At 42.9% G+C, this 27,404-nt stretch overlaps 2 protein-coding genes and 1 long non-coding RNA gene across 3 annotated transcripts in view; all 3 read left to right on the top strand.

The window, feature by feature from the left end:
* The first annotated feature begins 8,214 nt into the window (after positions 1-8,214).
* LOC134437589 (prosaposin-like) overlaps positions 8,215-27,404 on the top strand; it is a 108,219-nt gene continuing 89,029 nt past the window's right edge. Inside the window, exon 1 of the mRNA XM_063187071.1 lies at positions 8,215-8,271. The gene's annotated coding sequence lies outside the window, so the exon portion shown is untranslated. The remainder of the gene's footprint in view (positions 8,272-27,404) is intronic.
* sftpba (surfactant protein Ba) lies at positions 10,528-16,277 on the top strand. Its single transcript, XM_063187675.1, has 10 exons — positions 10,528-10,576; positions 11,060-11,115; positions 12,195-12,269; positions 12,920-13,045; positions 13,896-14,006; positions 14,348-14,428; positions 14,630-14,816; positions 15,274-15,350; positions 15,482-15,531; positions 15,816-16,277. The coding sequence occupies exons 1-9, from the start codon at positions 10,528-10,530 to the stop codon at positions 15,515-15,517; spliced, it is 798 nt and encodes a 265-aa protein (XP_063043745.1). The 3' UTR covers positions 15,518-15,531; positions 15,816-16,277.
* LOC134437587 (uncharacterized) lies at positions 17,695-19,392 on the top strand. The gene is made up of 3 exons (XR_010032430.1): positions 17,695-17,982; positions 18,150-18,231; positions 18,494-19,392. It is a non-coding gene; the product is annotated as an uncharacterized LOC134437587 (long non-coding RNA).

The raw sequence follows: 27,404 nt of genomic DNA, 5'->3' as shown, positions 1-27,404 counted from the left end.
TGGTGCAAACGTTGCTCCCATGGCTGTGCCTCGTTTCTGTCTGAACATGTTTTCCTGAAATACAAAGACATTATTGTTGAGGATCCATTTCATGAGTTCCAGTATGAAAGTGTTTGGTGGGTGCTCCTCTGTCCTGGATTGCAAGTAGTGACTCACAGCTTCTAAGCCATCCTGGTGTTTGATGTTACTGTAAAGGGACGTGACATCCATAGTGGCCATGTATCCTTCCCCAATGTTTTTGATATCATTAATTTTGTTCAGGACATAGGTAGTGTCTTGAATGTAGGAAGGAAGAGAATGCACCAATGATTTAATGTAATAGTCAATGTATTGGGATGGAGGTTCAGAGATTGAGTCAATGCCACTGATGATGGGGCGGCCGGGGGGATTCTCCAAATTTTTATGAACTTTGGGTAGCATGTAGAATGTTGGTATTTTAGGATTATTATTCAGAAGAAAGTATTTTTCTAGATCAGTAATCCATCCTTGCATCCTGGCATTATTTAGTATTTCCTTCAATTCACGTTTCATGTATTCAATTGGACTGGATTGAAGAGCAGTGTAGTATTCTGCATTCCCCAGTTGGGATAAGGCTTCCTGTACATATTGCTCTCTTCCCCACACAACAACAGCGCCCCCTTTGTCTGCTTTTTTAATAACCAAATTGTCATTATTAGATAGCCAGCGCAGGGCCGCATTCTCTGGCTTTGATAAATTGGCTTTGGGGCTGTGTGTTACAGATTGTAAAAAAGTGTCCATATCACATGAAACTTTCTTCGTAAATGCAATCAATGAAGCGTTATTCACTACAGGGCAGAAAGTGGATCTAGGCCTGAATTCCTTTGAAGGTCTGACCTGAGCATCGTAGTCGTTTAACATTCTTTGAGTTGTAGAAGCATTTAAATGATGCCATGTCTTTAAATGTAAAGTTCTGTAAAACTTGAACAAATCAATCTTAGTCTGAAATGTATTGGCATGATTCGTAGGTGCAAAGCTCAGACCTTTAGAAAGCACAGAGGTACATTCTGGTGAGAGTGGGGTACCTGATATGTTGATAACTGAGTTGCGTCCTATCTCCTCCTCGGTGGTTCTGCCAGTCGCGGACTGTGGCGCGTGGGCTCCAGGTTTTTTCTTCTTCCTCCCCCGCCTCGTCCTCGTCCTCTTCCTCCACGAGGATTTGGGGTCTGGTGATGGGGTAAATCTAAAAAATCCTGTCTGTCAACTGGGCCCTCTGAGTACTCATCTTCGCTGCTGCTGGGTAGGTTGAAGGATACTGTGCGCACTCGCGGCTTCCTCCACAGCGCAGGGGCGCGCGTTCGTTTTGTCCAGGAATATACACGGTCCTCCTGATAATCTGTCGTGTCCCGTTTGAATTTTGTCAGCTTTGTTTTTTTGATAGTTTCCGTCAAAGTTTCGATGTCCTCCTTTAGTTTTTGTTCCAACCCTTCAATCGTGTGTTCGTTTTGTGACCTCAGTGGCTCAATCTTGGCTTTGATTGAGTTTATCTCCAGTTGAGTTTCCTCCCTCTGTTTTTTGGCCTCAGTGATGAGAAGTAGGATGAGGTCAAGTGAACATTTATTTAAAATAGCCTCCCAGCTGTTCTTGAAATCCTGATTCTCAACCACGAAGGATGGAAATTTCTTTATTCTAAGTCCGCGAGGAATCATTCCCTTCCTCCAATAATCTGATAACGAGATGGAATGCAGTTCGAGTTTTTTGTCTTTTTCTAAGGATCGTCTGAGCTGCTTGTAAAAATCATTTAAATCAGATGGAGGGGAATCTTCATTTTCCTCTTGGAATAAAGTTTCTTGAACAATGATGTTCTTGCCTTGTTCTTCAGTGAGAAAATTTGTAGAAGTAGTCATCTTTGGTCCTACAAACATTCACATTGGAATGGAGCAGCCTCCGGTTGAACTCACCCACTGGAGTTAATTGAATGCTCAGAAAAAAGGAAAAAACGGAAGCGCTGCGTGGATCAAGATCTTTTGACACGGGTGCTCTAACAGTGTGTGGATAAAGTTGACATCAAAAAATTGAAGAGCAGGAAACTGTGGCACTCCGTTTTCTTATTTTTTAATAGTACAATGGCAAATAGACTGCCCGACGCGTTTCGACACAAGGTCTTTGTCAGGGTGCAGTCACTCAATTACAAGGTTCAATATATTACAGCTGTCATTGGTGGTGGGCGTGGCCCATCCACTTAACCAAAATTAGCAGACAGGTATGACACTTAAATCACACAAGTATATTCCTGAGTGCCACACCCTCCCCCACTTAAAAAAAGTCTCCCAGACATTTAATATAGTAACCATCAATTATCACCAAAATTGTTAGAAACAAGAGTCTCGAAAACAATTAAATCAACATGAATTAAATCATATTATATGGCCATTTAAATGCCATTCCAAAGCATTTATGCATTACTTTTTTTCTCCATTGATTAGTCCATTGACCACAGTAAGTGTCTGAGCATTATTTCAGTGTCTGTCAGAAACCCAAGGTCTCCACAGGAGCTGATGGCAAGAGGGATTCAAACTTACCCCTCTAACTGCTGCGTTCCTGGAGATCACAGCCGGCTTCCCAAACTCATCATATGTAAGTATCCTGGGCTGACGGCATTCCCTCTGGGGATATGGAGACCGATATGGTGCCTCTTGTGCTTCTTCATAGTCTGGCTCCTCCTCAGACACTGCCTCTTCCTCTGGCTCCTGCTGTATACCATCCTCTTCTGTGAAACTAATTGTCTCGAATTCATCTGCTGTTGAGTGTTCATGGTATACATTTATTGCTGGTGCTGGCTCAAAGGGTTCTGCTGCTGCATTCAGCATGATGGGTCCATTTGAGTCATCTTCCACAAAGTGGTCATGAAAGGTCAGGGTATAGCTACCCTCCTCATCTTCACTGTCTATGTTGTAGTCTGGCTGTTGGTCTTTTGTTTGATCTTGAAGGGGTGTCTTCACTCGTCTTTGCTTGGTGGGTCTGTTGGTCTCTCTCATCACAGGCTGTCCTTCCACCAGTAGACAGTCACATGGCAGCAGAAGATTTCGGTGTACTATCCGGCTTGGTCCTCCTTTCTCAGGAACAATTTCATATACAGGACTGTCAGGGCTTTTTCTCCCGAGGATCTTGTACACTGTATTCTCCCAGTGCGACCGGAGTTTACCCGGTCCTCCTCTCTCACTCAGATTGCGAAGAAGAACCCTGCCGCCGACTTGCAACTCAACACCATGAACCTTCCTATCATAATATTGTTTCCCTCTCAAAGCCTCTTTATTTGCAGTCTTGGATGCAATTTCGTAGGCCTCTTGCATTCGTGTTTGCCAGTCTGCCACATAGTCTACATGGCTTCGATTTTCCTCATTTGAAGGCAAGTTGAACATGAGGTCCACGGGCAGACGAGGAGAGCGCCCAAATAACAGGAAGTAAGGCGAGAATCCTGTGGCCTCACAGCGCATGCAATTGTATGCGTGAACTACCTTTGGCAACGAGCGCTTCCAGTCTGTTTTCTCATTGTCATCCAGAGTTCTGAGCATTGACAGTAATGTCCGATTGAATCGCTCCACTTGCCCATTTCCCATTGGATGATAGGGGGTTGTGTGAGATCCACGAATACCACAGACCTTTTGCAGCTCAGCTACCAATTGATTTTCAAACTCTTTTCCCATGTCATGGTGGACACGCTCTGGGAATCCAAACTTCAGGGTGAAGTCCTCAAACAGGCATTGCACCACCGTCTTTGCTGATTTGTTCTTTGTAGCATAGGCCTGGGCAAACCTTGTAAAGTGATCCATTATTACCAGGATATACTCATACCCATGTTTGCATGTTTCCAGGTGCAGGAAATCTACACAGACTAACTGAAATGGATGTGTTGACTTGATTGGAGTCAGCGGTGCCCGTGTGATCTTATTTGGTTTCTTTCTTTTCAAGCACTCACATTCAGCTGTCACAAAGTGTTCTGTATCCCGATGCATTTTTGTCCAGTAAAATCTGTCTCTAATCAGATCGAGAGTCCTCTCCACGCCTGGATGACCCATTTCCTTGTGTAACTCCCTGAACACCAGGTGGCGATGCTCCTGTGGTAAAATCAACTGCTCTCTCCTTCCAGCTACCCTATACAAGATTCCCTCATCATTCACTTGCAGCTTGTTCCACTGTTTCAGCAGGAGTTTCACCTCGGGTGGCTCTGCTCTAAAGGTGTGTCTGGATGGTCTGCGGTTGCTGGATTTATACCACAGGACCCGGCTGATGGTGGCATCTTTTTCTTGGCTCTGTTTGATCTGCTCTGGTTACAACAGCTGGCTTTGGTTTTGTGGACTTACACCTCTTAATAAGTCAATCGCTTGTATGCTCAACATGTTTGCCCATAGAGGAGGGCTCCTAGATGCAATGGTCAACCCCTGTATCGATGCACTGATTACATTTTGGTCCACCTCTTCTGTACACTGCTTATCAAAATCAAGTGCCATGCGAGAGAGACCATCTGCATCTGCATTTTGTATCCCAGGGTGATATTTAATGGTAAAATTGAAGTCAGCTAGCTGGGCTACCCACCTATGACCCATGGCGTTAAGTTTTGCAGTCGTAAGAACATATGTCAAGGGATTGTTATCTGTGTATACTACAAAGTGGGGGGCATGAAACAGATAATCCCTGAACCGTTCACAAATGGCCCACTTTAGTGCCAGAAACTCCAGTTTCCCTGAATGCATATGATAGTTCTTCTCTGAGGGTGTGAGAGTTCTGGACCCATATGCAATCACTCTCATCTTTCCAGACTGCCGCTGATATAATATACTACCCAAACCTTCCTGGGATGCATCACAGTGAAGAACAAATGGTAATGTAAAATCAGGGTAGGCTAGGATAGGGGGTTCGGTTAAGCAGTCAATCAGGATTTTCAATGCATCTTGGTGGGTCTGGGTCCAGCATATGGGGGTAATGGGGGGCATGTGACCTTTTGACTTTGTAACTGACATTTTCTTGTCCCTACCTTTACGTGGCCTGGGAGGTGAGGGCTCAAAGTCAGGAACAGCCAACAGCTTGTACAAGGGCTGTGCTATCCTGGAGAAATCGGGTATGTAAGTCCTATAGTAAGAAAGGAATCCCATCATCTTTCTAAGCTCCCCAACAGTTTGTGGTGTCCTTTTCTTAAGTGCCTGGACAGGGGCTATCTCCGCTGGATCCATTGAATACCCCTCTTCCGACACCATCCGTCCTAGGAACCGTACTTCTCTTCGGAACATCTCACATTTACTGGGGCTAAGCTTGACCCCATGTTGCTGGTACCTTTGCAAAACAGTTCTGATGTGATTGACATGATCATGAAAGGAGGCGCTGTGTACTAAATTGTCATCCAAATAAGGCTGACAGATGACATCCCGCAAGCCTTCCAGGCACTCTTCCATGTTCCTCTGAAATTCTCCAGGTGCAGAGCTGAGGCCAAATGGAATTCTCTTCCACTCATACAGCCCCCACGGTGTTATAAAGGCTGTCAGCGGTCGGCTCTCAGCATCCAGGTAGCCCTGATGGTAGGCCTTCCCCTGGTCTAGTACAGAGAACCAGGAGCTGCCACGGAGAGAATCAAGCATGTCCTGAATTCTTGGGATTGGATGCCTGTCAGGCACTGACTTGCGGTTTAGTTCACGGTAGTCACAGCATAGCCTCAGGCTTCCGTCTTTTTTTCTTACACACACAATGGGGGAAGAATATGGTGATGTGGACTTGCTTATCCAGCATCTACTCAGTAAGTCTTGGAGATATTCCTTCACTTCCTGATGTAAAGGCTTTGGCACAGACAGGTAGGTCTTCCGCACAGGTGTTTTATCATGCAGAGTAATATGCATATTGAGTGAGGGGATACAGCCAACGTCGTCGCTATCAAAGGAGAATGCATTACATTCCTCTCTTAACAGTTTCCTCACTGTCTCTTGTTGGGGCTCACTTAGCTGGCCTAGCTTAACAGGGGGGTCCCATTGGGTTGGTCTAGCTGTTGTGGACTGGGTGACCTCACACTGTTGCATTCTGGGTAGAGGCAAGTGACATGTCATTGCACTATGAGCATCTTTCTTCTGCCAGAACTCAGCTGTAACTGGATATGCTGTTTTTATCATTTGGAGGTGGCCCAGGATAAGGCGTGGACCAAGGGTCACTGGGTGGGTGTTTGTGTTAGCAATGGACACAGACACATAGACTGTCTTTTCGCCCACCACATTGACAAGGCCTTCTTGGATGACTAGGCCTTCTGGTATCTGTACGGACATGCATGGGACAAAAAGCAAATTCTGGCCCCAAAACTGTTTACCAACGTGTGCCCTGGCATAAATGGTGGTTATGTGCTCAGCAGTCAGGTGTATGTTTTTCTTGCCAGCCTGCACAGTCCCAATGTCTTTTGTTGCATCTGCAGTTTGCATTAGACTGATCATTGATCTTGCTGTTTTCGCAGAGACTGAGAAAGATTGACTTATGACCTGGACAGAATTAAATTTTGGTCTCTGTTTTTCCCACCTGTTAATCAGCTCTTCTATAACATTAAATCCAATAATTGGATTCTCTGCTACATTGTGGTCACTTGTCACCAACATTGGCACTAGCAGGGTTTCTCTTGTGTGTGGCTCACTGCTTAAACAAAACTTGACCTCCACCCACCCAGAAAAAGGGATCTCTGTCTGGTTGGCAGCTAATCCAGTTAATGTTCCAGGTCCAAGCAGCTCTTCAATTGGCCGGATGGTGGTAGCAGGCAGATGTTCCTTCCTCCAGTCGTCATTTATAGCTTGGGCCCCTGTGTCCCATAAAGCCTCAACTGCCACACCATCTAACTGACAGTGCACAAGACACCGCTTTCCAATGAGGTTGAGAAGTTTGCCTTCATTCTGTTGAGGATGGCCATTGCTGTCGAGAGTTGCTTTGTCCATGTTTTGTGTGTCAGGGTCATTTTCACTACTGTTATGCTTAGCCTGTGGTGGTCTGGAGGCTTGTAGAAACGCTGAGTTTTCTTGGGACAAGGTCGAGGAGTGGGCTACTGGGGGTCCCGGCTCAGCAGCCTCCTTTCGTTTCCCTGCATTGTTCTCTGTCTACACCCCCGGGAGAAGTGCCCATCTTGCCCACAGCGATAACAGTGACTACACATCTCACCTTTCTGGGCATCTCGGCATGATTTGCAACCCCTTTGCCGTCTGTCAGCCGAGACTGGTGTCACATTCACATGAGCAAGCGATTTGGCTGCCTGGATGGTCTGTGAGAACATTTTAGTCATTTCCATTACATCAGCTCTGAGGTCTTCAATTGCTTTGGCTGTATCTATGGCAGTCCCATTATTCTGCCCCTGTCTTTTCTTCTCTATTCCTCTATTCTCTCTTCTTCTCTATTCCTCTATTCCTGAGTGCCACAATGACGCTGTACATCTAACCTCAGAAGATGAGGTGCTTAAAGCAAGGAGAAGAGTGCATGGGTTTCTACATGGAAATAAAACAAACACATAGAAACTGAGTAACTGAGCTTTTTTTTAATTTAAATACAAACAATTGATACACAAAGAGCAACGTGCAGAACATACGCTATTCTGATATGTCATGCCATAGCATAAGCTACCTGCCAAATTGGCTAGTGACACTGAAATTGTTACCAGCCACAGCCAAGTTTTGCCAGCATTTGGCCGGTTGGCAGGTGCCAGTGTCAAGCCCTGATACACACACACACACACACACACACACACACACACACACACACACACACACACACACACACACACACACACACACACACACACACACACACACACACCACCACCACCACCACTACCACACCACACACAGGAACACTCATAGGCTCCATAGCACCATTCTAATTTGCATGGCCCACTCAGTGGCATGCAACTAAGAAGACAAGCCCATATACTGTGGTATAGTACTAGAACCACTGTAATGAGATAAGGTTAGGACGGTGCATGCATTGGGAATAGACACAACACTAACACGGTCACACCACACGGGGGCGCCGCCTGACTAGTGGGTCCTTGGGCCTACATAAAGGGTCAGGGGTCAGATGCAGAAGAGAATCACTTGGGGCACAGACCAGGTGAACAGGTGAGCTAAAGCAGGTACCTGCTGCTCGCACGCTGGAGCCAGATGGGCCAGCGTTGGAGCTAGCCTGCGGGTTCTGCGGGGGGTTTTCCACACATTGTTGAACTCGGTCTGGAGAGCAAGCGAGGGAGCTCTGGCTTGAGCTCGCCGTCCATGGAGGACGCTGCTTGGGTTGGTCCTGAGAACGCAGGTAAGCAGCGCTCCTGACACTCCAACCAAACATTAGCATCTTACACGTCAACTAACACGTTTTTGCACACACTAGCGTTAGGATTTCAGGCAGGGGGCTGCAGCTACTTTACACCACCAGTAAAGAACCAAGGCCATAGAGTCTACTGGTGGTTCTAGCATTATACTACATGGGCTTGTCTTCTAAGTTACTGTATCTTCACTGCTGTGACTCCCACAATATTTGCAACTTCTCAGCACGGATGTGTGTGTGTGCGCGCGCCCGACACCCCTCACCAGGGTATGATTGCAGGCTAATGTGCATATTATTTCGGTCACTGATGGTCAGATTTGAAACACAATGTTACTAAGCTGTTGAGGTCATGAAATGATTCAATGTGATGCCCATTTTCTATTGTGTTTATCAGTGTGACTTATCTCCTTTTTCAAATGAATGCTGCAGTGCAGTGCGTGTCTGGTTAAGATTATAGAAAACTTTTGCTTTGTTACTCTCCCCTGCCTTTGCTAGTACCTGCATCGTCTGAAGAATATTTTAACAGAATTCCTGAGACCCTCTCTTCTATTCTGCTTTCCTTCATTTTCTGCCCTCCTGATCTGTACTGATGCACCTTGGCGAATGGAATGCAGGAGCCGTATTGGTTGAAGCCGTTTTTTTCTTCTTCCTCCATTTGTACACTAGGGGTGGGGGAAGTGGGGAGTTCTTGATCCCTTTTTAAGGACAGGAAAGGCAAAAGCTGCTTGGGAAACGTTTTTCGTAATCATCTTGGTCAGACCAACATCTCTGTAAGAGATTTGAAAGTCGATGATAATCAGGCAAGATGATTATGACATGCTATGAGGTGGCGCCCTTCAGTGACCATTCCTGTAAGACACTACTAGTATGTTCACTTCACACATTTACAAAACCTACTGTATACTGCACATAACTCTCTCTTGAGAGATTAATTTAATATTCATTTTTCATTAAATAATCTGGCATCAGCAACAAGAGTGTGCAGTCTTCTTAATTTTTTTGAACTAGTTTCCCATCACATACAGAAGGCTATATAGGGGCACTGTATACATTTACAGTGCTGTCTTTGTCTAATTAAAATCTCAGTTTTCCTCTCTGTTAAAACACAGATAAGGAGATACAGGAAGCAGAACTCTTGAACTTGAAGTAACACACTACTTCAACACAGAGTCTGAGTTAATCTGGTAACATTACATTGATAACAGGGGGCCTTGTCCGTTGACACTGAATAGAGAATATCCGTCAGTGGCCTAAAACCAACCACTGGGGGGCAGTGCACATCTATTTTCACCATAGACATGCACGACGTCTAGTCTAGTTTCTACCACTACCATTACAACACTAGAAAAACATCACAGAGAGCCAGTAATATATTCCGGCATGGTCATTGCCATTCTGGTGACAACACAGGGGCCTTGTCTACTGCTAGTACAAAAACCAACCACAAAGGGGACAGTGATCACTTGCTTCACGCCAGCTCTGATGGTTCAAAGGGAATTAAGTAATTCCCATTTGTCATTGATATCACGTTATATAACATGCACACATCATGTTTGTAGCCACAATGGAGTGCATTCACAGTGTATGTGCAAGTTGGCACAAATTCACAACAACTCTTTAATAACATATAGATGGAAGCAATGAATTATCAACCAAAGGTGCATGTGTCTAATATTTAGCTGAGATGTAAACCTTTTAGAATGTCTCAGTTTGGGAGTTTTAAAGCAATGTATGGCAAAGATATGTCACTTGAACTGAAAAGTGTGCCAACTAGCCCCGGTCTCCCCTATGTATAATTATCCTTGGGTTAGACCTACTTTTTATTGTGAACCCCCATCAACAATTAGGTAAGTGAGTTGTCTCTCAACTATGCTGTTTGAACCAAGTTTTTTTAGTTCTCTGTTGAGCAGAGGCCCTTACCAATTGTTAGCTTGAACTAAAGACAGGCAGAGTCTTTGATTCATTTGCATAGTGGTTTTGCACGTACGCTGTCTTCTATTTTTGGTGTGGGCGGCTGTTCCTGTCTGGGGTGGTAGTACTACTGTGTGTGTGTGTGTGTGTGTGTGTGTGTGTGTGTGTGTGTGTGTGTGTGTGTGTGTGTGTGTGTGTGTGTGTGTGTGTGTGTGTGTGTGTGTGTGTGTGTGTGTGTGTGTGTGTGTGTGTGTGTGTGTGGGCTTGAAGCATCAAGTGCTGCCCTCAACTCATTGAGTGTCTTACTCAATCATCTAACTCCAACCTGAAGACATGTCGACCTTTCTCAAGCTGCTCCTTCTCATATGCCTCCACAATGCAGGTACGTGTATATGCCTTTTAAATAATTATGCCTTTATTACACATATGCAGATTTTTTTAAAATCATAATTTTTGGGTTTACCAGTTTGCATGTTTTAGATAATAATTTTAAATATTTGCTCATTTATTTTAACCGGTTTGTATATTTTTGATCCTGTTTACATGGCATATGGATCCCCTAGATCCCCCCAGCACTTTATTACTAAAGCACCCACAGTGACAACAAATGCCCAACACATTGACGTCTCCTGAAAATAGATTTTGTGTTGTGAATGTACAGTAATTTCTAACGTGGCTTCATCAAAAATGTATACTTTTAGTAATATCAAAATATTTAAGATCAAACTGCACAGAGTAGTCTTTGAAATGATAATAGTCGTGTGTCTTTGATGCCGGCCTTGACAAATAAAAATGATGCTAAAAACACTGGAAGGGATTCACTTTGGGGGATATAAGTGTTTCATCTCCCATTTGTTGGTTTCAGGTGGAATTGTGGCTGCAGAGGATTTGGACACTGTGCCAGAGGAGCTACCAGCAGTGGTATGTTACTCATAATCAACAACAACAAATGCTGGTGCATTCTGGCTGTCTACTTTTTTACTTTTTTTATTGCAATGCAGCTGAATCAGAATGGCGTTCCCATGCATTCCCTCAAGTCAAACATTTTCCTCAATCCTCACATGCTCTGAGGAAGGTGCCTGTGATATGGAAAGCATTAAAAAAAGAAGACATTGGTGCTGCTTCATGTCTCTCTTCTTTGTGTTAACCCATGATGTGTTTTTCGCCCTGTTCTGGCTGCACTAGAACCGAACTCCAGAACTGTGGTTTCCCTTTGTTCTTACATCATGGGTTAACTTTGACATTGAGATGCTTGTAAGGTTTCATTGTCGTGTGTACTTGAGCACTGCATGTATCTCACTTCTGCTTTATTGTGATAGATGAGCAACATTTCTGAGTAGGGTTTTTTTTTCAATTAACCCATTCCTGTAAGTTCAAACAACATCTAGGCCCTTTGATGCAGAGGCTCTGTTATAGGCCCTACATAACCTTATTCTCACCAATATTATGGCAATGACCATGTCTTAAACTGTTACTAAAACCCCTTTCCACAAAACCTACCTTATAACCTGTCACAAAAATGTTAACGACCAAGTCTTAAACTGCCATTTAAGGTTCTCTGTAATGTCATAGCAATGTTGTTATGATGTTGTTGCATCGTTTCAGCAATGTGTGAACGGGCACGCCTGAGTGCCAATCTGCCCAAAGAGGCTACATCTGCCGCTCATGTCATAGCAATGATGTTATGATGTAGTTACACTTTTTCAACAGGCAGTGAGTGGAATCGCTAGGAATCATGAAAGCTACACAGTCACACTTACAAATTAGGCAAGATCTGCATGGAAAATTATATAATTACTCATTGTATTGTATACTTGTATACTCATCGTTGTAGCTTTTTCATCATCAATACTATAGTAGTCGTAGGCCAATAGTGGTAGTAGTTGTAGTGGTGGTGGTATTAGTAGGGGTGGTAGCAGGAGTGATGGTAGTAGTAGTAATACTGTTAGTAGTGGTAGGAGTAGTAAAATAGTTGTGTAATGGTTGTTTGTCTCCCACAGACTATTGACACCTGCAAGACATGCTCTGAGATCATTGACCTTGTGAAGGATCTGCTTTCAGACACCAGAGTTCAGGTAAAATCAGCATCTTGTATGGTAGTAATGTTTCCTTTATAGTTTTTTTGGAAGCCTTTTCAAGTACAGTATATCCAAAATATGAATACACACACCTTCTGAAATTACATGGGCTATACTTGCCCACATCTACTAGAAGTGCACCGTGGTGCCTATTTTGTGTAAATCAGTAATTGTGTAGTGTCAAAGCATGACTTGTAGAGACACTCTATGTATCTCTTCTTTGCAATATTCGTGGTAGCAGTGTTGGTACAGAATGAAGCACGGTTTCGTAGCAACATGACATGACATTCAGGAAAGTACGGAGAAGTGATACGGTAAGAGCACTTTCAGGTCTGATTTTGGCAAAAAGCAGAAGTTTGAAACCTTTCATGTGCTTTCACTTCCGTGGACCATTTCTTTCTCTAGAAAATACTATCGCTTCAGAGAAACTGAAATAAACATGTGTAAAACAAGATCCGCTTTCAAACCGCTTTCAAACCACTGAGCTACATTTGCCCCCTTTTTTGTAATCAGTTTTTATTACTAGTTCTATTTAAACAAATATGACAACAGGCTTGTATGCTTCATCATACAGAAAGAACTTAAACACAGTCAACAGCAAAGCCCCATTTTCAATATTAACCAGCTTGCTGTGGTAAATTGCTCAGGGGATGATAACACATGACCTGGATCTTGTCTGTGAGAAGCTGGGCAGCCCTGTACCAGTGAAGGCCTGCAAGGACGCGGTGGAGAAAAACCTGCCCGTCGCATTCACCCTCTTCAGCAATGTTGTGGTAAGTATATAGACTGAAGGTTTTGCCATGCAACACACACGCGCGCGGGCACACGCGCACGCGCACACACACACACAAACACAAATTTGAATCACCTTCGTAGACAGCAGACCTAAGGTCAAGGCAGCTCATATTTCCCTGATGCTTTGTAGGTAGTAAGTGAAACTAAATATCTGAAAATGGTAGGTCCTATATGCACACTTGTAGGCACTTCAGTGGAGCATACTAGCTCTAAAGCTGGCCTAACAGACCCCAGCGTGTGAGCAGGTGCCTCCAGCGTTCACCTGTTCCCCAAGTCTCTCCATGAGAGCCTATGACCTATGACAATTATAGGCTCAGACATTAGTCAGCACCCTCGTGTGGAATGGACGTGTTAGTGTGCTGTCAATTCTTCATGCATCTTTGCCGTACACAAACAACCAAAGAACAACAATGGCATCAATCCCTGAAGACTGTCGACCCACCGGGAAAATGCCCTGTATGATTACCAGACCAGACTTGCAGAACAACTGCAGGGAGAGTCTCAACATTAAAACACTTTAGACAGCAGCATGGCATTATCGACACTGGTGTTGAAGTAAAATCAGCATATCATGTGGTAGTATTTTTTAAAGCCGTTTTTGAATACAGCAGTTCCAACATCTGAACATACAGTACATACCATCCCAAAGTACAAGTGCTATACTTGGTAACACGTGCTAGGTAAAATTGAAGCAAACAAGTTTCACCCACTGAGAGAATAAAGATATTAGTAATAATAGTTAATTATGTAATATTTATATGTAATATTTAATAGTTAAAAATTATACATTAAATTCCATATGCTGAACACATCTTGATTTTGTTCCAGGATGCAGGTAAGGTTTGCGATTGGCTGGGACTATGTGCTGTCGAGGGAGACCACAGGCTACAGCAGGTGATGACAAAGCTCCTAACTGCACTGGAATCTTCAGACCTCCAAGTAAGAGAGTATTTATTATTGTACCCAGCCAAACTTACATTATGGAGGAAAAAAACTGTTCTGTTTTCCTTCAATATCAGTTCAGTGATTTGGACACCAAAGGTTACATACTACATGTTATACAAGAGGTCAACAGGTTTTCCGATTTCAAGGACTTTTGAGTATAATTTCAGATTTTTTTTTAATTGTTACAGGTTACCTGACTAGAGAACTTAAAATTCTGATAGCAGATCAAAAAAGAAGGCTATGTTTAATGCTGTATTTTTGCTAAAATCATGTTGATTTTTGTTTCTTCTACTATGCGTTAGTCATCTCATGACTTGCACTGCTCTGTTACGCAGGTGGGGTTTAGTCTTCAGTGTAAGTTCTGTGTCTACCTGCTTCAGTTTTTGGAGAACATCCTGCCAGTAGAGAAGACTGAGGTAACAACAACATTAACATATACTGTATAGACATATATAAGTGGGCTTCCATAGTTGACCAAGTCGCCAGAGATGTCCAAAGTTTAAAAAAAACACCCAGTTTCCTTTCAACACACGTAACTAATCAGAGTAACCAATACACTTGTGTACTTGTTCTTAATCATTTTATGTTTTTTTACCTGCTCCTCTTATCCCTCTCAGACTGCTGTTGCCCATGCGCTGGAGCGAGTGTGCGGCCTCCTTCCTTCAGCTTACCGGCAACAGTGTGAGGACTTCATCGAGGCGTACAGCAAGAAGCTGATTGAGATGCTGCTGGACAAGTCCTCTCCACAGACCATCTGCACCCTGCTCCTCATCTGCAGGGGCATGGAGGAGGCCCCAGCTATCGGTGAGGGAGAACACTGTGTCTCAACAGTCAAAAGCAAAGGGTGGTCCTCATTATATTGTATCTATTGGGATGGCAGGCCTTTTCAAATGACTTTGTCCTGGGCCCAGCCAAAGCTGTCAGCGGCCCTGAGAACACCACTACCTACAATACATTTGGAAGTTCATTTAACATTCAAACTACAAAGGTGATATATCGGGAAAAGAAAACGAGCCTTGTGGCACATGAGGACATTTGTATCTGTTTCAAAGGTTAATTTGAGAGCAAGTGTTATTTTTCAGATAACACATTTATATTTTAAATGTTCTCAAAATATTTGAACGGCAAGAATTCACACAGATGATGAGACGTCTGCACAGTCATTTCCAAAAATAAAATGCAAAAGTCAAAAAACGGCGCTTATGTCATTTTGCAACGAAAATTCTTCACTTGTACCTATTCTCTCTTGTCTTTGTCTAAGGTTCCCATATGAGTGGCTATGCTTGCGCCGTGACCAGCTACAAGTGCCGTAACCTTCTCACTGCAATAGAGTGTGGGGTTAGTACAGATTTTATGATGATTTCATGATGATTATATTTTATATGTTACATATAGGCCTAATATGGTAAAATAACCACAATGTTGAATATTTGTGTTGATGCAGACATTTTTCTTCTTGTCATTTACAGGCAGTTGAATTCTGTCAGAGACGTGTCTGGATGTAAACTCCTCTGTGCGGGTAAAACACATCTCATGTTACTGATATACAGTATGACCACAAACAAATTACACGTGAGCATGAGTTTTAGCTCCATAAAATGGATGTTTTTTAAACCAGAGTTTGAAGTGGAGATTTCTGAAATGTAGGCCTATCTGTTACAATATTTTTTTTTTTTTTTAAATCTGCATGTCGTATGAGCGGGCTCAAAACATGTAAACGGATAAAAGAAATATCTGTCTTTGGAAATATCTGCATAGGCCTATGTGTAATCAGGGTCTTACTTTTCTTTTTTCCCTTAACAGAAGAGACTACTGGCCTGAAGGGGAATGTATGGCTTTGTCTTTTATCAACAGCTGCCATCACAGGTCAATATCAGTGACCACAGATCTATACATTCATACTGCCAGCCCAATAGCAAAATACGACCCACTTACGCATGTCTGTCCATTATCCACTCAGTTTCACAGTCTTCTGTCTTTTATCATTGAATGAATGCATGGTATTTGCAAATGTCATACAGTGCGATACACACAGTGCAAGTACATGCAAGGAAAAAAAACTGTTTAAATAGGTTGGTGACCTTGATTTTATTGTCCATTGCAAACAGAGAACGTGTTCAGATTACAGCCATATATATAGCTGTATGTAGGACTGTCTCTGTGTTTGCCAAGGAGGCAGGCTAGCTAGTTCAGCTCGTGACAACTATTATTGATATAGGGTTATGGGTGGATGGCAGGGCTGAACTGGACTGGACTGGGATCAAAAAAAAAACAACGTCTTGCATTTTGGCATAGACCAGCCCCCTCACGCAGCCCTCTGACTTTCTACAGCACTATGATTAGCTCAGTCCACTGTCTATATTAAAGGTAAACCGGTAACACTTTACTTTACGGATCGCTAATAAGGTGGTAATTTCATGTTAATTTCATAGTTATTTCATAGTTATTTCAGGGTAATAACTGTTTGTTTTTAGTAACAACAGCAAAATAACCATACAGTTTCCAGTGCATTGTGGTGACACCCTGATGACTCGCAGCACGGTGACACTTTGTTCACACACACACACACACACACACACACACACACACACACACACACACACACACACACACACACACACACACACACAGACAATGCATTGGAAACTGTATGGTTATTTTTCTGTTGTTACTAAAAACAAACAGGTATTACCCTGAAATAACTATGAAATTCACACAAAATGACCACCTTATTAGCGATCCGTTAAATAAAGTCTTACCGGTAAACCAATGGGCCGTCCTATCTCAACTGAGGGCAGGTCACTAAGGACACAACCCAACAAACAAGCAAATAAAAACAATAGTGTCAGCATGAGGACTGTCAGCCCACAGGGAAAATGCCTTGTATGCCAGATTACCAGTCCAGCCATGATGGATGGATGGAGCATGTCAAGGTCTTTGAATGGGAATTCCTTGTAGTGAATTAGTTATTAGTTAAGAAAAGCACCGATGAACCTAGTTAAACCTATCTGTCCAAAATGGCATTTTGTCATCATCCATGTTGTGTTTTCTTTCAAGCCAACCCTTTGCTTTTCTCCACAATTGCTCTAGCTTTTTAATAACAATTATTTTGTAGCATTCTATAAACATTTTTATATTAAGCAAATAAATTACTTTGCTAATCATTTACTTTTGTTTGAGGAGTTTTTATTCACTAAGAAAACCACTGTGGTATCCAAATGAAACCACTGGTCCACCATTCTTTACATTTCCCTACAACAGTCGTTTTCAAAGTGGGGGCCGGGGACCCCTGGGGGGCCGTGAAGCGATGCCATGGGGGCCGCGGCAGGAGAAATATAGCAAAATAAAATAATAATTTAATAAACTGAATAAATTAAGTAGCCAAAATGAAACAAAAATAAGCTAAAGCTGCTAAACAATCCCAGTGGGATCAGTTTCTTTTGTAGGCCTAAATGTTTAAGCCTATATGTGTATTATGCTTTCTGTAGTACTTAAATGGGTTGAGGAATGCACCAACTTCATCAAGTTATGAAACAGGGTGCACAGGAAAAAAAATTGTGTCGCACGGCCCATATCAAGGGGGCCTTGGATGGACTCTACCGGTATATGGGGTGCCTTGTCAAGGCAAAGTTTGGGAAGCCCTGCCCTAGTGTGGGGAACAGAGGCACAAAACACAAAGTAAACCTTGTTCTAACCTGATTCACAACAAACCAGTGAATGAAAGTGATGAAACACCATGTTATTCAACAGAAATTATAACCCTTGGTGACAGGTTTGAGGAAGAGTGGACCTGCTTAAATGTGATAAGATTGGTACCAAACGCCTCACAAGAAGGTGCCCGAGAACAGAAAAACTGTACACGCTACCCCTTCACTCTTTTTATCTGTGTTTCCATCATATCTTTTCAGTCCAAAATCCCTGAAGACCTGCTCCCCTTATCGGCCGAAATGTCAATAACGGAGTATTGCCAGTAAGCACGTACTATAAACAGCAGTATTACTCATTCTTGTAAGCATTGTGTTGGCTTATTTGCTGGTCTCTTTAGGAATGCGTTGGGTGGGAAGAGATTTTTTTACCTGGTTTCGTTCAATAAAATAGTCAGGTAAAGAGCAGAACGTCCATTTACGTGTCCCACAGAACATGCACAGCATGAAGAGGAAAACTGGAGCTATGTTCACCTACATCCAACTTCTGAGTTTGCTTTGCATTCAGTATGCAGGTGAGTGGAATTGGAGCGTTTACGGCTGAATTGATACGCTTTAATGACAATACACTTTTACTGCTGAAATATATTCAAGGAAAAAAGCAGTGCTGCTGTAGATTAATTTAACTTCAAGATGGCAGGTTGAACTGAATGTATAGCTTCACTGTATTACAGCAAACAGACATTTTCAGAATAACTGTATTTACACTATACACTACAGTTAAGACTACACCGTAGTGCAGGAATAATGTCGTTTCTGGATTTTTTTTGCCACCAGTTTCAGCACAAATTCAGGTAGACATTCCGGACTTGAACACTGGACCGGGGGAAGAGGTAAGTTGTCTCTGACTTTAAGGTCTGTGTTAACAACAGAGTTTGACATTGACTTCTTTTGCTCACTGATCACTCTCACTGATCACTGGGGTTGGTGGTTCAGCCTTTCTACTAGCCACAGTTCTGTTATCACTTCTCTATTTCTTTACCTGCATCTGAGCTGAAGTAAGATGAAGCGGTGAGAAAAAAAACATGAAAACAGGAACTGGGATGAGAAAGGAGCTTCTTCTTCAATTTAAATACAAACAACTAATTAATGCAGGCAACAGAGGACAGGCCACGGTCTGTGACATACCCAAGAATAGCCCCGTTTGGCCTGTATGTGGCCAACATGTGACTGGTTGTCAGGTGCCAATGTCAGACCCTGATTAAAAACTTATGTGTGCCACTGAAGGGCTTAAATGCAGATAGCCTACCAAATTTTACATAAAGGCCATATAGAGTAAAACGCTACAGTAGGCCTATATGCTTATTAAAATATTGTTGCACTGCATTAGTTTTTTATTACTGTATTCCTACAAATATGTCAGAAATTGAAACATATTTCAGTCCATTCACATCAGTCCTGCCTATACTTTCAAAGATGTTGCAGTTGGTTGTGAGAGTCATGCATGATTTTATAAAGAAATTAAAAAGGGAAACAAGATGTAGCGTTTGTTTAAAAAAAAAAAACATTTACAGCAATGGTGGCCTTCATAGGGGAAGTAAATGTGTTTTTCATAAACAACTCTCAACTTAGACGCATGTCTTCACCACCACTCTGGGTGAGGAGGAGCAGGAGATATTTCAGTTCCCTCTTCTGAACAAACAAACTTCTCACTTCATTTATAATTTTTAACATATGACCCCTGAAATAAGAGTGCTGTTGCCAGAATGGTCATAATGTACGTATACTTGACCCCTTTTCACAGAGACTATGTTAGCCTCAGCCTGTCAAACTAAATTGTAATGATCGAGTCTTAATGTGTTACTTAAAGGACACTGTGTAAGATTTTTAGTTGTTTATTTCCAGCAAACGAATGCTACCCATTCTCTAATGTTACCTTTTTCATGAATACTTACCACCACCATCAGATTCCAAGTATTCATTGTGACTGGGAAAATTGCATGCATGAAAAGGGGGATCTTCTCCATGGTCCGCCATTTTGAACTTCAAGAAATATAAATTTTTAGCTGCAAAAATGACTGTACTTGGGCCATACTAAAAAACATTAGTTTAATACTTAGTAAACTTTCATGTTAAGATCGAATTTGGCAATAGGCAACCCAGTTTCAATGAGCAGCATAGTTGCAGTACCTTTTTTGACCATTTCCTGCACAGTGTACCTTTTAAGGCTCTCAGTAATGTCATAGTAATGTTGTTATGATCATTTATTTTCATCTTTTCAGCAAAGAGTGAACAGGCAACATCTGCACAAACAGACTATGGCTCAATAGTAATGTCGTCATAGCACTGTAGTGTACAGAGGCGATTCTAGGGTCAACAAAAATCCAAAAGAATGAACATTCATTCGAAACAAATCTCCATTGTTGTAGTTAAAAGTGTGAGTTGTTGTTCACCATCTAGTGGCTAGGGGGCCCCAAGTGGCTGCCTCCCCAGGGACAAGATGTGCCTCTGGTAGTGTAGTACTATGGCAGCAAAGTTTGTCAGCAAGGTCTTTGAAGGGAGCTGACGGGTGGAGATGTAGTGCAGCGTTGAGGTTGTGAGCGCCGTCAGGGCCACTGCTAGAATTAAGCAGAGTAAACAGAGTGCTTAGGGCACCAACCAGTGTTTGGGTGACCAACCACTTTGCCCTCAAACTTGAGGCGTCTTAAATTGGAATTGACTAAAAACGAAATGAAAAAAATATTGAATTTCATTTCAGAACACAGTTATTAGTTAGTATTATTTAATTATGAGGGGGGCCTCCTGACCAGTTATTGTCAGGGCTTCCAAAACCTTAGCAGTGGCCCTGAGTGCCGTGATGGAACCATCATCCCCATCTTCCACATCTGCAGCCATGTCAGGACCGTTCCAAGCTATTTGGGCCCTAGGCAAACAGGGATTTGGGGCCTTTTTCCTCTCCCCAAACTATTGCGGAGGGCCCCCTCAAGAGAGATTTCAATAGCGGTTTCAGTGCACCTTTCAATCATTGGATTCAAAAGGGTGCTCTCACACGCAAAAAGTTGTCATTGCTGTCATTTTAACACAAGTTCATCATTACCAGGTCTTTACCAGGGTTGCCCCTATCATGACCCCTTTTCATGACCGGGGCCTGTGTGGCCTGGACTACTGACGTGAATGTGGATTGGCTGGAGTTAAACATGGGGTACGCAAGAGATAAAACTAAGGCCTATTTAAAAAAAAAAGGCCGACTAAAAGCTAAAATACAAACTTCCCCTTGTTAATCTGGGTTTTGTTTTCCACGGCTAATCTGTGCGGTGCATTGTGAAATCGATCCGTGGAGCGTTAAGATTAAAGATGACCTTGCAAATAAATTTGGAAACAGAAGTTAATCAGGTCTGGAAAAAAAAAAATCATGTGTGTTATACTATGCAATACCACTATTTGTTGCATTACTATATAACAATTATTATATCACTAGCTGAATAGTTGTTTAGTAGTACATGAATGAATATCTGTACAAAGAGCGGCCCTAAAACGCATCGCAATGTATACGAAGAACAAACTGGCTTTACATTCCCATCATTCACTCTTATACCTGTCCAATGCCTGCGCACTGCCAGTGCTCAGGCAGTAGCACTCGATAGTATTCAACATTTTTCAAAAAGCATTCAAAGTGTATGTGAGTGTTTTCCACCCCCAATGGCCCTGGATCTCTGTGTTGATTGCTGCGGTTTTTGCCTTGGCCCAGGAGATGATCAAACACCAACATGAATACCAGTGTGTGGAATTGCTTCAAAAAGGCGGGGGCAGCAGGGTTTGTGCAAAGCAGTGGTTGGACAGATACCTCCCCATAGTCTTCATCGCTGCCCGATACCAAGTCTTGGTGTGTGGACAGCTTTTTAAATCTGCTTACTACATATGCCAAGTGTCAAAATGTACAGACCTCCTTGTTTCTCAAGGAGGCTCTACAGCAATTTGGGGGAGGTGCTTCGAGTGGCTCGAATGGGGGTCTTCATTCATTGTATTTATTTTATTGCTAAGGGAGGAGGGGGTTGGGTGGCAGTCTTATGGTGAAGTCAATGGGGGATGGGAAGCATGTGGAATAAGGTCAAGTGGGCCCTTTGTTCAAAAAAGGGGTGAGACCCACTGATGCAGTACACATCTACATGGAACTGACATGGACATAGGCGTACTGCACTGGCAGCAGTGGCTCCCAAAACTTTTTCCGTAATTTGGGGCCCACTTGTAATTTTCAACAACTGTTTGCAGCTCACCTCTAAGTCTAACAACTGAAAAATAATGTCAGCAAGCCAATGACTACACAGAAATACTTGCAACTCTTAGAGAAATGATGTATGGTCCCCTGGGAATACCCTTGCAAGCCCACAGATTGAAAACCACTGTGCTATGAGGTATACTGTCCAGCAAACTAGCCAAACACAAATGCCAGTATTGTTTGCAACCCGTAATTATTTGGTGATGTACGTTCTTCGTTTTTTCCTGTTTTTGCATCTACAAGAACCCAGATGACTTGTTCTAACTTGGCCCTATTGTGGGAAAAGGAGTGACGATATGATGGAACAAGTTGTTAGACACTGCCTCGACGTCACCGTACCTCGAAGGACATTCATATTTTTGTTTGCAACGAGCGAGAATCACGGTTGAACGGTGGTTTTTCAAGATTATTGACTTTGAAATGGTCCATGACGCCCGCGCCTCATGTCACAAGGGTGTAGAGGCCACAGGAAAAGCATGGTCAAGCAAGGTAGTTTGACTTAGCAGCCTGTTTGATTTGACTGTTGCAATGCATCAACTGACTGATCAGAAGCTACCAGTATAACTTGTCACTGTCCCCTATTCCATGTTTTGACCCGGAAAAAAAGGTCTACTCATGCCATGTCATTTTCTGAGTTCCATTGTGTCCGGCAGGTGCCTGAGATTGTGTGCCCGTGCACCAGGGCCAGGCGTTAAGTGCACAGGCTAGATATGGCAAGAAGACTAGGCCAACGCCTACAAGGGGGTCGGGCCTGTATTGGCCACGGAAGAAGAACAAAAAGTCATAATTAGGCATTTAATAAAATACACATGGTTGGTAACAATGCAGAACAATATGTAGTATTGAAATAACTCAGTGTTGGGTTGAATGCAAAATCTTCATTCTCCCCTACGACAAGGTTGGCAGACATCGTTCTTTGCTAGATTGGAAGGAAGGAGCTGTACAATCTTATTTTGTTGCAGATTTAACAGAGTTAGGATGACTAAGGTCCCATGGGATGACAGGGGCTTCTGAAGGCTATTAATAACATATTTTATCAGGTGTTGCCGATACTTTATATTACCCGGTGAGCTTTAAAAAACAGAAAATACTAGTTCAGAAGGGAACGGTTCAGACTAGCTGCCGGCTGTGGGTGGGGCCAAAGCGTTGTCCGTTATTGTTCAAAATTGTCTCTGCACTGCCTTGGCCAGCAACCATGACCACAATCAAGCACCGGCCTGCTGTTCGGGAGCTGAAGTTCTTCTGCTTTCTCTGCCGCCCTGACGGCAAACAGACTCAAACAAAAAAGGGGTGGACATGGAGTTGTGATTGATGGGCTGGTGCCTAGTGTGTGGCAGTGTGGGCCCTACCAGTTATTAACAAGCGACCAGGTCGAAGACTACATCACCATGCACATCCATTAGGTGGTTTGATTCTAGTACATACGTGGCTGACTGTGCAATTATCTGAAATCTGTATTCATGGGGCCCGAAGTATCCCAGTAGCGCCCGCTGGAGTCCGTTTGTGAAACGGGGACACCTCCATATCATGAGGTTGGCTTGTGTCCTTTTCAGCAAACCCCAGGAACCCGTGCTTTCAATGTTAATATGTTAGATGTTTTGTCTTGTCCTCTGTCAGCAAACCCCAAGGACCTTTTAGCTTCCTGTGTACCTTGGTCGGCGCCCCGAGGGCTCGGACTGCTCCCCATAGACCAAGGCGAGGTAACACAAAAGCATCAAAGTGTGTTCAGCGGGCGGGGACAAAAGGTACAGTTTAATAATTTTCATAGCATTGGTCTTATCGTTTACTGGTTGCCCAGCCTACCGGGGTCTCTCCTGCTCCGCAACACCATTCCTGGTGTTGCGGGTTTCAGCCTATGGTCACTTTGGGGTCAACTGAGATAGAAGCGGATTAATGCAAATACGGTTGCCACCACATTCCACAATGAATAGTTTTTGAGCGTGCGGGGTGTGCGTCAAACACTCAATATTTGCCACTTTCAGAAGGAGGTGTACGAAAAGCCGAGTTATCACTCACCTAACACAATGCAGTCTATATGGGGTTAGTCACTAACTCTCTACCGTGGGAGTACCATCAGTCTTACACCTTGATCCGAAAGAAGTGGACAAAAAGGATACATTTGCAAGTTGCGTATACACAGGCATTAAAAAATAGCGTATGTCATAGGGTTTGGGTCCTTTTTCAGGGAAGACAGTGAATAGCGAAGGAATAAGGGAGAAGAGAGGAGTGGGATGAGGGAAATGACCCGGGTCAGACGGGGACATGGGTGCCCCCGAGGATTGCAAACACATATGTGTAAGAACTTATTGTGCTGCACCACAGCACCCCCCCTCCAGGCTATGTAATATCTATTGGCAGAGCTCTCCAAAAAGCTACGGTATGAACTTCGGGGTTCTTGCATTCAAAGGTGGTATTGGGTTGTTTATAGAAGCAATCGTCCACATCCTTTTCTTCTTCTTCTGCTTCTGCTTCTCTTCTTGTCTTGCTTCTTTCTTCTTCTGCTGCTTCTTCTTCTTCGGCTCTCTTTTTCTTCTTCTTCTTCTTCTGTCAACTAGTTGAGTATAGGGGACATCGGGGGGCAGCGAACTGGGGGGATGCTCATGTTAAATGTTTGAAGAAAATTCAAGAAATAAAATGTTTCATTTATAGTAACTCTGAAGCACATTCAAAAATTAATACCAATAAAGCATTATTTTGGAATATTGTTAAAGTTTCCGACACTGGTATCATTTTTGTTACAGTATTTTCCAATTGGTTTTGTACTTTTTCGAAACTTCTCGCAATTTTCAAAACATAAAATTTATCCAAAAAACTTAACAAATGGGACAAAACCGTGGATACCGCGAAAAACCAGCCTTGCTCAAACCCATTTTTCTTTCAAAAACCAAGTTTTTTGTGTCAATGAAGTACACGCCAGCAGAAAGTTTTTCATTGTTTTCATATGAGGGGCGCAGTCAAAAATTTTTTGTTTTTCAATTTTAATGTAACCTGAGGGGGCTTTTTGAACGAAATGTTGTTTAGATTGGATGGGGGAAAGTTTAAATTCAGTTTTTATATTTGATCAGATAAAATTTAATAGTTTTATGATTTAGTACAAAGCTTTTTTTGGGGAATTCAAAAAGCAATTTAAATGTACGAAACCTGGAAATTTACACGCATGCATGGTGGACAAGCATTTGAAAATGCCGAAAACAATGAAAAAGATTTACCATGTCACAGGTAACACCCGGAATCACAATAACAAAGACTTTGGAAACTTTTTTCTGTTGTGGGGAAAGACAAAACCAAGAGAAAAACTGTAAATGTTTACCATGTAAAAATATGAAAAGTTTCCCCCTTGTAGAGGGCTCGCCGGCAGGCCCATTTACTTTTTTCTGAAGAAGCTTTACATCATTATCATTTTGGGGCCCCAAGGCCTGCAGAAAGGGTTTAAATTTTTTCTCTTTCGGTCACCTCCGGACGTCCTTGTCACAGTGCTGGGCCGGTTTTACGTTCTTCCCGGGCGGGCCCTCCACTACTGTCACAGCTTCGGGAAAGGGGCACTCCCCTGCTCGGGTGCTCAGGGCGTGCGTCCTCCGACTCTCTGTGGAACTGCGTTCCAGCCAGCAGAGGAAGACTCTATGCTGGAACCCCACACACACACATAAAAACAACACCCCAAAACACACAACACACAACCCACACACCACAGACACACACATACCACCAGGGCTTGACATTTTAAATTTTTTTACCCACGGCCACTGTGGTATGGTTTGCCCCGTTACTCCATTAGGTTTCCACAAGATTTATAGGGGGTTTTTCCTCTTTACATTATATTACGTTAACCCGGAAATGAGGCCCGAAGCGAAAGTAACCACATGGAATATTTAAAAAAAAGAACGAGATGTGAGCTTTTTTTTTTTGCCCCAAATAAACCGTTTTAAAACAAGGCAACAATAGAAAAAAGGTTAGGGTGCGATTCATCCAAAATAAACTGCCAGCCAAAATTTGGCAATGAAATGAAAGTATCACTAGCCACGCCAAATTTACCCCATTGGCCCATTTTTTCCAGCAACCCCCAAACAAACCCCACACAAACACACCCACACCCCACCACAAACCCCCACACACACAACACAAACCACACAACCACCCCACACACACACACCACACACACCTCTTGTGGGCCAAAAACCAAAAATTTTAAAAAAAAATTTTAAAAAAGAAATGTTTAATGTGTAATTTTTGCCCTTTTTTTTCACGTGTAGTGTTTGACGGGGCACTTTTTAAGGAAGCCCTACCCGACCGCCGTCCCTTGTCAAGGGGTCAATTTTTGGTTTTTTGTCTGGTTCCAAAGTACGGGTCTCAAAGACTTACCTTGGAACTTTTAAAAGCCATTTTTCTTTTTCTACCAGGTGTTTTCATACATTTCTACATACTTTGTCACTCAGTCTTCTTAGCATTCAGGTGAATTGGTTCAGCTAGCCTTTGGGTTGCCCCAAGACTGTTATTTTTAATTTCACAAGCTTTATTATTTCATTTTTTTTTTTAATTCCGAGCTAAGACCTCATTGAAATGACCAGCTTTTCTGAATGTGTTTCAAATCTTCCCCTTTTTGTTGAATGTTTAATTTTTATAAGAGCTTTGTAATTCTTTAATAAATCTCCTTGACCCGCACACTATTTGAGGGATGTACAATTTTTCCCCCACAAAAGGAGACATTTTCAGACCAAAAAAGCCTTTTTTGTTTTACCCCGCAAAACTCTGTATCCCCTACCGGGGAAGTGAGGATGGATGTTGGAATGGGCAGGCCCACAAATTTTTTAGGGTCGGGGCCATTTTAACAAACCCCTCTTTTTTGATTGTTCATGTGTTTGCCCCTGGGAGGTAGCCCAGAGGTTTTTGGCCCTTCACTCCATCCTGTAGCACCAGACTCACTTGTCCCGGGCGTAGCCAACCCACAACCCAAACCACTTTGGATAAAAACGCACCAATGTAATTAAAAAATCCCCCTTGTGGTCACCATGTGAAAATTTAAAACAATCCCCCATTGGGGCATCCGAGACAGATTGCTTGTTTTAATGCAGTGTTGGAACAAGGCAGTAGTCCTAAATTTATTTTGTCCAGTAGGAAAGGTTAGCAAAGAGGTGAAAGGGAGAGGGGGCAAAAAAGAAATCCAAAAGGCAACAACTACGTAAATAGCGTGCTGGGCTGGGGGCCAAAGACCCGGCATTTTTTTCGGAGACCAGCCCCCCACACAGCCCCCCCCCCTTTTTTTATTTTGATTATTCGTCCCCCAAAATATTTTTACGTAGTTTTTTATTCTGTGCTTATATCTGTGTTTTATTACGAGTACCAATTGGACCCCATCAAATTGGGACCGGACGTAGGGGGGAAAAAAAAAGCAGGGGCTGTCCGACCCTGGGACAAAGACTTGTATGCTGGGTGAAAGTAGATGGGGGCGCAAAAACCCGGTAAAAATAACCGTGG

This window comes from Engraulis encrasicolus, chromosome 21 (genome assembly GCF_034702125.1).
Source record: "Engraulis encrasicolus isolate BLACKSEA-1 chromosome 21, IST_EnEncr_1.0, whole genome shotgun sequence".
Lineage (NCBI taxonomy): Eukaryota > Metazoa > Chordata > Actinopteri > Clupeiformes > Engraulidae > Engraulis > Engraulis encrasicolus.
The sequence above is the reverse complement of the archived record's forward strand: the minus strand, read 5'-3'. Positions and strand labels throughout refer to the sequence as shown.